This window comes from Trichosurus vulpecula, chromosome 4 (genome assembly GCF_011100635.1).
Source record: "Trichosurus vulpecula isolate mTriVul1 chromosome 4, mTriVul1.pri, whole genome shotgun sequence".
Lineage (NCBI taxonomy): Eukaryota > Metazoa > Chordata > Mammalia > Diprotodontia > Phalangeridae > Trichosurus > Trichosurus vulpecula.
Window position 1 is genome coordinate 272215885 of NC_050576.1, and position 13646 is coordinate 272229530.

Consider the following 13646-nt stretch of genomic DNA (forward strand, 5'->3'; position numbering starts at 1 on the left):
CTTCCCTGGATGTTTCAAAGGTAAATGTTATAATGTGAATTTCCTAATGAGTTGTTATAAGAATTGCTGATTCAAGGACCAGTGCCTTGAGGAGATCAACTCTACATTTTATCAGACAACTTCATCCAAACTTACTGGACCACGAGATCCTGGTGGGCCAATGTCTCCTTTAAATCCCTGTGTTAAAAAAAATACATGTAATTGTCAAGTTTATCAATGAATTCTAATGACACAATTAGAATATTCTAAGTGCAGTGCCCACTTCTTCAAAAATAATAGTCTTTATTAGTTAAGTTTTCTTTGAATGTCATTTAAAGTTTAAATCCAAATGTTAAATTGTTTCAGGAAGCCAGAAACCCCAATAAGACATCTTAATGAAGTCTATGACGATTGTATCTTGTGGCCAGATTCCCCATCTTTTTTGTTTTTATCAAATCTGATTAAATTAAAAGAGGATGAAGTCACAGGATACTAAGGAGAGGATTACCTTAACACCAGTGTCTCCAGTTAATCCAGGGAAACCCTTTTCACCCTTAGCTCCCTAAGGAAAAGAATAGAAGAAAATTTAAAGGAGAAATGAGTTCACCAGTTCCTCCTATATCCAGTGTAAACATTTTTAAACAGCTGTTTGCAAAATTTAAAAATGAATTCATGTTAGATTTGCACAGAAGGATGGCTAAAATAAGACTGTCATAGTAGGTGTTTAATCAGCCTTTGTCTAATTGAATTTGTTGTGAGGAATAGTTTATTTTTTAATGAAACTTTTTATTGGTTTATGGAATATGGGAAGGGTCTCAAATATCAGTATAGGGAACTTCCAGTTTGGAAATTCCTTCCAATGAGGACAGTAACCCATTTATGACTTAGTAGATTCTATTAAATTCAGCAAGCATTATTAAGTACCTACTATGTATCTAACACTGTACGAGGCTCCAAGGATACAAAAAATACAATGAGAAAAGGTCCTTGTCGTCATGAAGCACGTAGGGGTTAAGTGACTTGCCCATGGTCACATAGCTAATTTCAGAGGTGGAATCTGGGTGGGTTTAGGTCTTCCTGACTCCAAGTCCAGCACTAACCACTAGACTACACCATTTCTCTAATAAAAAATGACAGGAATATAGCATTTTAAAGTTTACAAGCATTTTATGCATATTTTATGTAAAGCCTGCAACAGCCCTTGAGGTGGGTACCACAAGTGACATTGTGTCCACTTTACAGGTAAAAAAGCCGACTCAGAGCTGAGTAATGTGCCCAATAGTCCCCTAGTTACTAAATTTCTAAAGTAGGAGGTGAAGCCAGATTTCCTGGTTCTAAACCAGGGGTGAGGAACCTGTGGCCTCTAGGCCACATGTGGCCTACCTACAGGCCACAGGCGCCCCAACCCTGCTCTAAGCCCAACATTCATATTTCCCACACCAGAATGCACTGTTAATTTAGAATTTCCCAACAAAACAAAACAGGTTGTAATTGAGAAAAAGACTTCCTTTGCCCTTTCCTTTTAACCATGAGGGAATAATGAAAAATAAAATACTTACTGGAAGACCAGGGAAACCAGGGGTACCATCTTTCCCAGGTTTTCCCTAAATTAAAACCAAACCAAAAGGTGAAAAAAGCCCACATGCTATTTCATAAAAGCAGAAAATGTGACAGTTGACTCTTCTGTTTGCTGTTTCTCCTATAGCCAATAGCTAGAAGTTTAAAAGAAAGTTTAAACCTTAAACCTCCCACACTAAGGTCAGCTTCTAATAGGAAAAGTCTTTGATCTAACCATTCTGGAGAGCAATTTGGAATTATGCTCAGAGGACAACCAAACTGTGCATGCCCTTTGATACAGCAATACAAGTACGAGGTCTGTAGCCCAAAGAGATCATAAAAAGGGAAAAGGACCTACATGTGCAAAAATATTTATAGCAGCCCTTTTCCTGGTGGCAAAATATTGGAAATTGAGGGGCTGCCCATTAATTGGGGAATGGCTGAACAAGCTGTGGTATATGAATGTAATGGAATACTATTGTGCTATAAGAAATGATGAGCAGGAAGATTTCAAAAAAAAACTTGAAAAGACTTTTACAACCTGATGCAAAGTGAAATGAACAGAACGAGGAAAAAAATCTTACATAGTGTCAGTAACATTATATGATGATCATCTATGAATGATTTAGCCCCTCTCAGCATTACAGTGATCCAAGACAATTACACAGGACCTATGATGGAAAATGCTATCCACATCCAGCTAAAGAACTGATGAACTCAGAATGCAGGTTCTTTTTGTTTTTTTCTTTTGGTTTCTTCTTTTAGAACTATGACTAATATGGAAATATGTTTTACATGATAGTGTATGAATAACCTGTATCAAATTGCCTACCATTTTAGGAAGAAGGGAGGGGAAGGAGAGGAAGAAATTTGGGAACTCAAAATCTTGTAAAAATGAATGCTAAAAATTGTCTTGATATGTAACTGGAAAAAAATACAATTAAAAAATAAAGGAAAAGTCTTACATACTAAGATACTTCATTATTTTCTTGCTCCCAAGAAAGGTATGAGGCCAACCAAAAAGCAAGCAGGAGGGAGAGAAAAGCTAAATTGTTTTCTGTCTATTCCTGAGCTAGATCTCCTCAATTTAATTTCTTTATTTTTTTATTTTTAAGTGTTCTGAATTTAGAAATCAGACACTTATCTCTATGTGTATGAATTAAAATACATTCCAATATCACATATAAATGACTTTGAGATGACCTGTGGTTTTAGATTATCTACTATTTCTTTGCCAGCCTATCAATGAATAGTTGAGTTAGCGCCATAAAATATTACAAATATATAAAGCTTTACTTTTTGTCATCTTCCATTGTGTAAAAGCATTTTATGATAAAATCTTAAACCTTGCTTCTAATATATATGTGTATACACATATGTATATTTCTATGTTTATGTATGTATGTGTGTCCACATGCTATGAACACACATGTATATACACACATTTATATATACATAGTTGGCTTTTCAAAATAAAATCCAAATTGCTGCTAGCACCTATCCACACATTCCACTAGGGAATGAATGTTTCTCACCTGTGGACCAGGGTCTCCAGGAACACCTTTTTCAGATCCATAAGATTCTCCAGTAGCCCCTATATTGGAGAAATGTTAAGATTTATGTATTCTTGTGTAAGGGTTCAGTTCTTCATCTACTCCAACCAATCAATTGACATGTATGTAGTGAAGTTTTAAGATGTGTAAATGAGATAGTTTAAACCCTCTGATCTAAGTGGCATGAATCTGTTTGATCTGGTTAAGAAAGAAAGCAGTGAAACTGGCTGAGACCAATCATGCCCATTGGGCCTATGTATCACATAGCAGTTCATATCAGTGAAATTAGTCTAGAGGGGTCTATCCCAGAAGTGGAAGATTGCAGTCCTAGAGTTGAGGATACTAGTTCCAACAAGCCCTTGAGAGGGAATTATTCTTGGTGTAAAGGGGGTGAGGAAGAATAAAGCTAGTTTTCTCTATTCCCATTGACTACATCAAATCTGTGATCCCAGACCAATCTGTTGACAATGTAGCCTTATGTAGCATTTGGATTGCAGATTGACATATGATTTATGACAGAACATAGGAGAACAGAACTAGTTGTTAAGCCAAAGGTTAGAAATCAGAGATCAGTGTCATGTGGAGAGAGAGAAGAACAAAGAGAAGGTGAAAGGGAAGAATGAAAAGGTACAGGAATATAATGGTTTGTGTTCACAGGCTTTAATAAGAAAGGCCCAGGACAAATGATTGATGTATGACAACTTGCAATCCTTACTAGTATTACCCATCAAGAATAAATGACTTACCCAAGTTGTCCATGACCATGAAAAATATTATTATACTTTTATTATACTTAGCTTATGATAATAATGGTAAGTATTATTATGGTTATATTGTTATATAAATATTATATAGATTTATTATTTTAAAGGTAAAATTCTAGGGTTTTTTGTTAATACTAGGGATCGGATCAAATTAGGAGCCAATTTTTTTTGTATTTTATCAAAGATTTAAAGTTCCTCACACATGAACATATGTTGAAATGTTGTGTTATATGTTCTGGAAGTAGTGTTGTTTGTTGATAGCCTACCTTTGGTCCTGGGGGTCCTGGCTCACCCATTGATCCTTTGTCTCCCTTATCCCCTTTGTAGTCCTATCAAAAATAATCAAGAGTGTTTATACATCATCAAATGAGTTTAGAATTAACTTAGACATTTCAGATTTCAAGGAAACTGGTTCTCATTAATATTCCTCATTTTAAGAAAACCTGATGCATCAGATAGTGATTATTAATATTACATAAGAAATCTTCATTTTATAAAAAGGATTCACTTTAGGTTTCCTTTCAATAATAAGTTATTCTAGAGCACTTAAAATCAAATTAAATTTATTTTTTTAGATAGTTTAAAAATACCTGTCCATGTGAAAAAATGCTCCAAACTACTTATCTCATTTGATAATTAGAGTAATGTGATTATCTCATTTCAAAGGAGACCTGAATCCTTTCATAGAGCAATTTTTTTTCTTATTGTTGCACTTCAAAAATTATTTCTTAATTTATTTGTTTGGTAAATTTGGATTTTCAACCATCAGCTTGTTCTTTGGTTTGGATCGAGGTAGACTTGTCCTGGGTAAATTTAAGAAAAAGATCTTTTTTTTCACCTTGATTTGCAAAGACTGTTGGATGCAGAATTTGTTTTAATAGTTGACAAAAAAGAAATGACATAATTGTTCCAAAAATGGATAGTTGGATGAAGAGCTAAATTACATTTGCGAAGAGCGAAATTTCTGAACTCTACTATTGTGACAAGCTCTGGCCACTGTCCTTCTGACAACCACAAAAGAGATGCAAAACTTAGGGCACTGTCATAAGGAATATGGGGACTAACAGGAGCCCTCCACCCACACCTGCAACCTATCACCCGGACATTCCAATCATAGTTACCATTACCATCCTCACACCATAAATCTCTCCTTCTGCTCTTCCCCAGTCTTCTATTCCTGAACTATGAGGAAGAGGTAATGGGGAGAGGAAGCGAGAAGGCCAATGGAATGGATTAAAGGAAATTTGGATTGGGGATGGGTATTGACTTGTCATTGCTGCCCTTTCCAATAAATTAATTATTAATTAATTCAATTAATTAATTGAATGTAAAAATAACAGGTTCCAGGCCTAGCAAAAGGTAAAATTCAAATACTGTTGGAATGTTACCGTTAGGTTGTCTGGTCCAGTCAGTGTCACAATAACTGCTCCTGGTGGTCCAGGGGGTCCTGTCAACCCTTTCATACCCTAAAAGGACAAATAAATAAATGACAGGAAGAAAGCAGCCAGACTCCATAGATGAGCTATCATTGAAGAATGTCATTTCCCTATCGGTGCACTTCCTATGTTAAAATTAACTAAAAGGTAACTTGAGACCTGGGAAGTACATTAACTGTGATGTCATTTTTCTAGCAACTGTGGCTATTTATAGATTTATAAAAAAGTTCTTAAAAGTTATTTTCCATACATGTAAAAGGTAGCATTCTAAATTACCTGATCTCCCTTTTCTCCAATCCCTTTAACACCCATGTGACCCTATGGAGAAACATAAAGATTATATTTTTAAAAAGTCTTTATACATGCAAATATTTGTGTTTCATTTATTTAATCTTTTACACTGGATGTTCATATTTACACCTTGAATTTTAGGCTGATAAAAGATTTTTTTTCAGACAATATTTGGAAGGAAAATGATCTTATTCTAAAAACGGAGAAATGAGGTATGGAGGGATTTAAGTAATTTACTTAATGTTACAGCTGACCCAAGAGACAATACTACAGTGAAAAGAACTCTGGAGGTGGAAGGAGTCAGGATACCTGGTCTCTTAGCCTGGAGTTGGGTTGGCTTTGAGATTTGGAGCAGGTAGGACATCTACTCTTTGTGCTGTCAGAAAGAGAGACTGGGTTTGGATTTCAAAAGTACTTGACCATCAAAATGGCTTTGAAATTCCTAGCTGGGACCAGTAATGTCACATTAGGCCAGGGGTTGTGAAGGTACAGGTGTCTTAATAACAAATGATTACCTTTCACCACAGAACTATTAAAAAAGGAACCAAATGAATGAATGTGAATGGCTATTCTGTATTTATTGTCATGATCAAATTGTCACAGGATGTTAGAACCAGAAGGAGGCTTAGAGGTCGCCTAGTCTACCACCTTCATTCTACAGAGGAAGAAACACAGACCCAGCAAGAGGAAGGGTTTTGCGCAGTCACACAGATAATAAGTAGCAAAGTCAGTATTTAAACCTAGGTCCTCTGACTGCAAATTTAGTGTTCTTTCAGAATAACAACTAGACATTTTGGCACCTAATTCAAGTAGTCCTACATGCTTTATTAAATCAATTTTCTAATTTGTGATGTGAAACTAATAGACATTTAACCTGTGAATTCTTTGGTATATTGATAATTCTTTAAAGGAACTCCCAAATGAGAAAGGTCTTTTTACCAACACAGACTGGCACCTTCTCTATAATTTATAGTCAGCTCTAAGCACTGAGAGGATAAGTGCTTCACCCAGGATCACACAGTCAGTATCTGTCAAAGGTGAGACTTGAACCTCAATCTTTCTGACATGGACTGCCCCAGTGATGTCAAATTCAGGAATCTCTTTAAGACTCTAAGTTGCTGAGAAGGTGCAGATCTGCAGTGATAGAGGAAGTTGTTCTCTAGGACCTCCTTTCATCAATGAAATCAGAGCAAATAAAAAATTCTGACTTAGAAATAGGGACAACTTCCAATGTTAACTAGGTGCCAGGCTCAGTTGTTTCTCTGCTGCTGCTGAAGAGGTGCATGTGTTAAACTTTTGTGCTTTCTAAATTTTGGTGCCCTGGGGAAAGTCCCAGCTACCCTGCCTTAGTTATCACTATATTTTCAGCAAGATGAAATTAAACATTATAAAAAAAGTGAAAGAAGAGAGTAATGGAGAAATTAATGATGCAAATTAAACTTAAAGGTATGTAAAAAAGATGAAACTGGTCTTTTTTTGGCAGTAACATAATGCTCAAATCTGTTAGCTGATATAAAGTACAATTGGGTAGTTTTTCCAGAAAATGTCTGAAATCAGGTTGATGTCCAACTTTTTCCTTATGAGAAGCTGCATTTGATTTCCTCAAAAACATGATTGGGGACCTGGGATGGGGGAACCTTCCCAATCACACTTTCTTCCTTGCCGGAAATCCCTTTGAAACTTAGGAAGAGGGCAGCTGACTTGAGGAGCAATAAGGAAAAACTCTGAGATTTACTAGGCAATCAAAACCCCCTAGCTAGGGATGTCTGATGTAAGCTATGCCACCTGTGAACTCCAATCTACCTTTGGTCCTGGAGGTCCCATCTCTCCTGGAAAACCCTGGAAGACATCATAAATTAAAATTACAATATGGAAAGAGGTTCTGCTAATTTCACTAAGAAATATTTTATCAATAGAAGAACAACTTATTCAGATAGACAAAAACTACCTGTATCCACAAGTACCCAAATAAATCCATGGCCATCTTTAATATGGTTATTACACACACACCACACACACACACACCACACACACACACACACACACATTGATGAGAGCTTTATACTCACTAAGAATCCTGGAGGCCCTCGTGGTCCAGCTGGTCCAGGAAATCCTGGAGGTCCAGGCAAACCCTTTAAAAAACATTAGAATAAATTCTCACCTGGTTATTATATAAAAGCAACCCTAATTTTGCAAGTTTAATTTACTGAAGTATTTTAAAGGAATCAGAAAAATAAATCATGTCACATAAATCATCACATCCAAAGAATAGAGGGTATTTAACCATGTGGAATAGGTCATCAGCAACCCAGCAATGGAGGGGAATGTTTACAGATATAAAACCAGATGCTCCATTGTGTTTTATAGCAGAGGCTATATAGTCTTGCTTTCCCTTTGCTTATGGTCCAATCTTTAGGATGTCATATTCCTTTCCCCCATCCTCTCTGGCCTCCTTGCTTCTTGCCCTTCATCTCTTGAATCTGTCAACACAGGATAGCAAGAACTTCCTCAAGTATTGTTTGTCAGATCTCACCAGTTGGATGGAATCCATTTAAAACTCCTAATCATCAATTCAAGGCCCTCTACTAACTGGCACTGTTCTTCAACTGGAATTTGGATATACCCCATCTTCTATACAATTATACCTCCATCTCACACCATCAAACTACTTGTTTCCCGAGGCTCCAAAGCTTTTGCATATGTCATTACATGAAATGGGCCCTCTTTTCTTTTTCCTCCTTCAAAATTTTGCCCAAGACTCACCTCTTCATAAAGCCCATCTAGTTCCCATCAATGCACTTATTCTAGCCCCTCCCTATCAACCTCTGTATAGTTGTAGAACTGTAGAACAAGGTAGGTATCTTACTGTTACAAGTTGTTGTACTTACTTGGTGTTAATCATGACATTAAGACTGGTTGCAATCTTTTTGTCTTTGGAGAGAATTGGTCTGGTTATGGAAAGAGGAGCTGGTCCAAGTGAGCCTGTGGTGTTCAGGGGAGGGCACAACTGTAACTATGTGGGTAACCCAGGGATTCTATGATCTCACCACTGTGTTTATACACTGTGAAGGCAAAATGGTGGTATGTCTGTTTTCTTCCAACTGGATGTTTTAAGGACTGTGACTATGGTTGGTAACCAGTACTAGTTGGGGTGGGGGTAAGCAATCCATTGGTTTGTGAAGATATAGGAATTAATATACAGCCTAGGCTGAATATCTGCAGAGGCCACCGATCTAAGCTTCTACTCCAACCCTGAGGGGCCTGTATGTATGACCCAAGTGTCATATAAAACTAAGGCTGTGATTACATTGGTTTAGGGAACTCCCTGGATGAGGACATTCTCTCTACCAATGCAGGTCAGCACATTCTCTGCAACTTATGATCTTAGGTGGGGGTTCTTAAATGGAGGTCCATGAACTTGCTTTTAAAATTATTTTGAGAACTATATTTCAACATACTTGATTTCCTTTGCTGTTTACTCATGTATGTAGAATGGGTCCATAGGCTTTCACCCCAAACTGCCAAAGGGGTTCAAGACATAAAGAAAGTTACAAAGGTAATATTCTTAAAATGAAAGCCTGCCCGTAGCATTCCTCTCCTCAAGAAGCTCAAGTGACTATTTGGAAAACTCTGGCATTTGAAGCCCATTATGATCTGGCGGTCTCATGATCTAATCTGATCTGACATAAGTCTTCCTGATGCTCTCTGTATTCCAGGCCAACTGACTTACTTGCTCTTCTCTGTAGGTGACATTGTATCTCCTCTGCTCTCCTTCACTTTCACCTTGGAGAAGCCCTAGCTTCATTGAAAGCACCTTTTAGCAGCCATCTCCCTCAGGAGGCCATTTCGGATCTCCCCAGTTTTTAATGCTCTTCCTACCCCCAAACCACCTTGTATTTACTCTAAGTATATACACCCCTAAACTACAACTTACATATATACAAAAATCTGTATATGTACATGTATATCTCTCTCTCTTTCTCTCTCTCTCTCTCCCCCACACACACCTATGTTTCTATATACTAATTTGTTTACATGTGGCTTTTCTCCAGTAGGATGTAAGCTTCTTGAGGGCAAGAACTGTTTTTTTTTTTGTGTCCCCAGCGCCTAGCAATGCATGGCATGTAGTAAGCTTTCAATAAATGTGTGTGTTGAATTGCTGAATCAAATAGTGTCTCATTACAAAATTTTTAAATGGTTGTTAGGAAGAGAGATGTCTTTGAATTGCATGTATGAGGTAGATTGGTGAATTTGAATGAATGAATAAATCAATTTTTAGTGAATTGACAAGCATTTATTATATTAGCATTACAGAAGACAACAAAAATGAGAGTCTGTTCTCTGCCTGAAGTTCTGTACCTGACGTCCTGGGATTCCTGGTAACCCAGGGTCACCTCTTCCATCATTTCCTATACCTTCTTCATGAGCCGGGGCTCCCTTGAAAATGAGGGAAATCCATTAAATCCAATGAAATATAATCTTTTTACAGCTCTTATTTTTTTTATTCAGTCATACTGTTCCAAGGCTAAAATATTTCACAGTCTACTAATACATGATAGTAGTAATCATGACAGCTTACATGGATCCTGCTTCATATACTTACTCCCTGTATAACCCAAGACCTTTAACCTCATGTTTCTTATCTTAAAAATGGGAATAATAACAGTACTTTACCTTACAGGGTTGTTGTAAATATCAAATATATATCTGTATCTACATCCATATAGATATATAGATATAGATATACACCCACATACATACACACACATATCTAACTTTAAAAACTCTAAAGTGCTTTTTTTTAATTCTATCACCACCACCACCACTATCATCACCATCATCATCATCATCTCATCATCATCATCATCATCATCATCATCATCATATTGTCCAAAAGTCTCAGTATGGTTTTAAGTTTTACTGGCTTAAAATTGCACTAAGACTTTTGGGGTATCCTGGTCATGCCTTATACTTTACAATGTGCTCTGGCCACAATCACAAAATGAAGTACGTGGTGCAAGTGTCATTATCTACATTAATATACCCAAAGCTGTTGTAAGTTGCTTGTTTTCTTTAGACATAGAAATGCCTTGAAACTATCTAGTGTTTTTATTTTTGAATTTGCTTTCTCTCCCCTCAGGTTTCTGTGGTTTTTACTGGTGGCGAAATGAAAAAAGAACTTAAAGCAGTTTGTAAGATTGTGCATTCAATGACAGAGATCAGTCTAGATTTTAAGGGGTCACAGGATTTAAAGGGGCTAATGAGAGAGAAAAGCCCTGAGTCAGGAATTAAGCGTTAGAGTTAGCTGTCTACACAGAAAGAAGCTAGGTTTGACTATGAGAAAGCAGGAACAAATAAAAAAGGAAGGTTGGTGCTGGTTGCTCATTCCTCCTAGTTGTGAGGATTTCTGTGCGGCTGTTATCAAGGATTAAGAGAGGGTCAGAGGAAACTGTTTGTCACCCAGATAATCATAGTTGAGGACATCCCAAACGAATGAGGAAGGCCAAATTGCAAGAAGCTCTAGAGGACTTGACTGCCAAATTTAACCTGATTCTCCACATTTAAATATTTTTATTGTGTTATATTTCCTCGCCCTGCCTTGGTGGTGCCAGTATGCCTGAATGTGATAATGCCCAGCATGGCTCCTCTGACTCCAGCCACACTGCCACATGGACTTTGGGCTCCCTGATCATCAGCTCAGTGCTCTTTCTATTAGATTATCCTTCCTCAATGGATTATGATGATAGAAAATTACATCTGTTATAGTATATCTATACAAAGGGCTAGAAAAGAAATGATGCAACAATCTTTTTTATTCCATAAGTATAAAAATTGCCCACATTATGTTGGGTTATGTGTTAATGGCATTTGTATTCATAAAATCTTAATTATATCTAAATATATTTCTCCATTTGATACAAATATTTTATTTATAATATTTTAAATTTGGATACATTTGATCATTGAGTAATTAATGATAACACTACAAATGACTTACTTTTTCTCCTTTTAATCCATTGGTACCCCTAGAAAAAATAATACAAAATTAATAAAATAGAATGCAAATAGGGAACTTTCCCTCACTCTTGTGAAAAATATAGGGAATGCCACATTAGAGAAATCCAATGATTTAGTTCAAAGTTTGCAAATTTGGTAATTTGAATGCTAAGGAATTAAGCCTGTGTTTAGTGACAGCTAATGAAGATTCAAGGAACATTAAATAATTATGGCAATAGGTTGGTGTGAGAGGGAAACTCTATGTGTCTAATAGAAAGTGTTACCTAAGAAATGATGAACTCGTAATGTTCAAGGCACACGTCCTCTGAGACCTTGCTCTAGGAAAACAGGAGGCTCATGTTCCTCCAAAGCAAATTGTTATTTCAACAGGGCTCTGAAGCACCAAGCCCCCTAAGTTATGAGAAGGCTTAAAAAAAGTCGAGTTGACAGTGTAATGACATCATTGTGGTTTTTTTTAAGTATTACTTTTAATTAGTATGATGCTCTTTGTTTTATTGAGGCACAAATTTAATTTAGTTTAAATACTAGGATGAAACTAACCAAAGAATTTCTTGTGATTTTCCAGATTCTAGGTTACCAGGTTAATAGGGCTATTTACATAGTTTGAGGCTGTAGATTAACATGGAGCCGGTAGGTGGTAGATAGTGTCAGGCCTGGAATCAGGAAGACTCATCTTCCTGAGTTCAAATCTGGCCTCAGATATTTACTAGCTGGGTGACCCAGGGCAAGTCACTTAACCCTGTTTGCCTCAGTTTCCTCATCTGTAAAATGAGCTGGAGAAGCACATGGCAAACCACTCTAGTAGCTCTGCTAAGAAACCCCAAATGGGGTCCACAAAGAGTCAAACAGGACTGAAAAATGACTGAACAAATAGATTAGCATCTGCAAATTGAGGGTTGAGGAACACTATGCAAAATAAATAATGAAGTGGGCAGTTGTCAAAGTAGAAAGAGAAGATGATATCTAGTTGTACCTGAGACTGTCATAGTCCCCATCTAACCAACCAATATCAGGAAGTAAGACTGGGATTTGGAGGGTAAAGAATGAGGGGGCAAGGGGAGCATGCTGGAAAAGATCCATGAAGGGACATTCAGGAGCTTAGCTTTAAAACTGGATAGCCCTTCAGTGGTTCAAATTCCTCATTTCAGCAATGAGGAAATTGAGAGTCAAAGGGAAAGTAACTTGATTGAGTTCATATCAGTATTAAGAAGCAGAGCTGGGATCTGAGCTCAGAACCTCCAATTCTAAAAGACAGTAAAGAAAGGCAGAATTATAGAGGTAAAGCAGGATCATAGAGCTGGAAGAAACCTTAAAGATCATCTACTATAGATGAAGAAACTGAGGATCAGAGAGGTTGTGACTTGTCAGAGATCACACAGTTTTGTAAATGTGGAAATGGAGCTCCATCGAGATTTGAGATATAAACTGTATGTGTGTGTGTGTGTGTGTGTGTGTGTGTGTGTGTGTGTGTGTGTGTGTTCATACACAGTCAAGGTACTAGGCAAGGTAAATCTAAGCTCCCAAGTGTCCCTTCATAAGGTATTAAGGATTTGGCCCTTGGCTCTGTGGTTTTGGAAGAGATAAAGAAGGGTTAGACATGGTTTCTCACCCAAATAACCCACTATCTATTTGGGAAGATGAGAATAATACAGATGGAACAAGGGGAAAAGAGTTCAAGACAGTCTATATCCAAGACTAAAAAGTGATGTACAGATGGTAGAAGTGTCATAGGAGTCAAGTGGTCAGAGATACATCACCATACTTTGGTTCCCCATGGATTTTCTTTGGCTATCCACGAGGGTCTCTGTGATAGGACTAGACATTTGATTCTCCTGTTGACTAGGGCCCTGTCCACCTAGATACATCTTCCTACCTTACTTTCTCTGTTAACAAAAGAAATACTCATCTCAACTCCCTTCCATTCAGACATACTGAGAGGGAAACATGGCCACACACTGCTTGATTTTGCCCTCTTTCCTTCACCCTTCCCAACGATTCCTTCTCTGCTGAGATTCCATAGCAGAGCTTTCTCAATAAAGCAGAGTTGC

The 13646-nt window shown here is 37.2% G+C and overlaps 1 protein-coding gene across 1 annotated transcript in view; it reads right to left on the reverse strand.

Annotated features, from left to right (window-relative positions):
- The window catches only part of COL4A3 (collagen type IV alpha 3 chain), a 121964-nt gene that overhangs the window by 77519 nt on the left and 30799 nt on the right, over positions 1–13646 (reverse strand). The window contains exons 8-14 of the mRNA XM_036755705.1: positions 9940–10017; positions 5566–5607; positions 5242–5319; positions 4120–4182; positions 1539–1583; positions 488–541; positions 136–177 (exon numbers count right to left, since the gene is read on the reverse strand). Of these exons, the coding sequence (XP_036611600.1) occupies positions 136–177; positions 488–541; positions 1539–1583; positions 4120–4182; positions 5242–5319; positions 5566–5607; positions 9940–10017 (402 nt within the window). The remainder of the gene's footprint in view (positions 1–135; positions 178–487; positions 542–1538; positions 1584–4119; positions 4183–5241; positions 5320–5565; positions 5608–9939; positions 10018–13646) is intronic.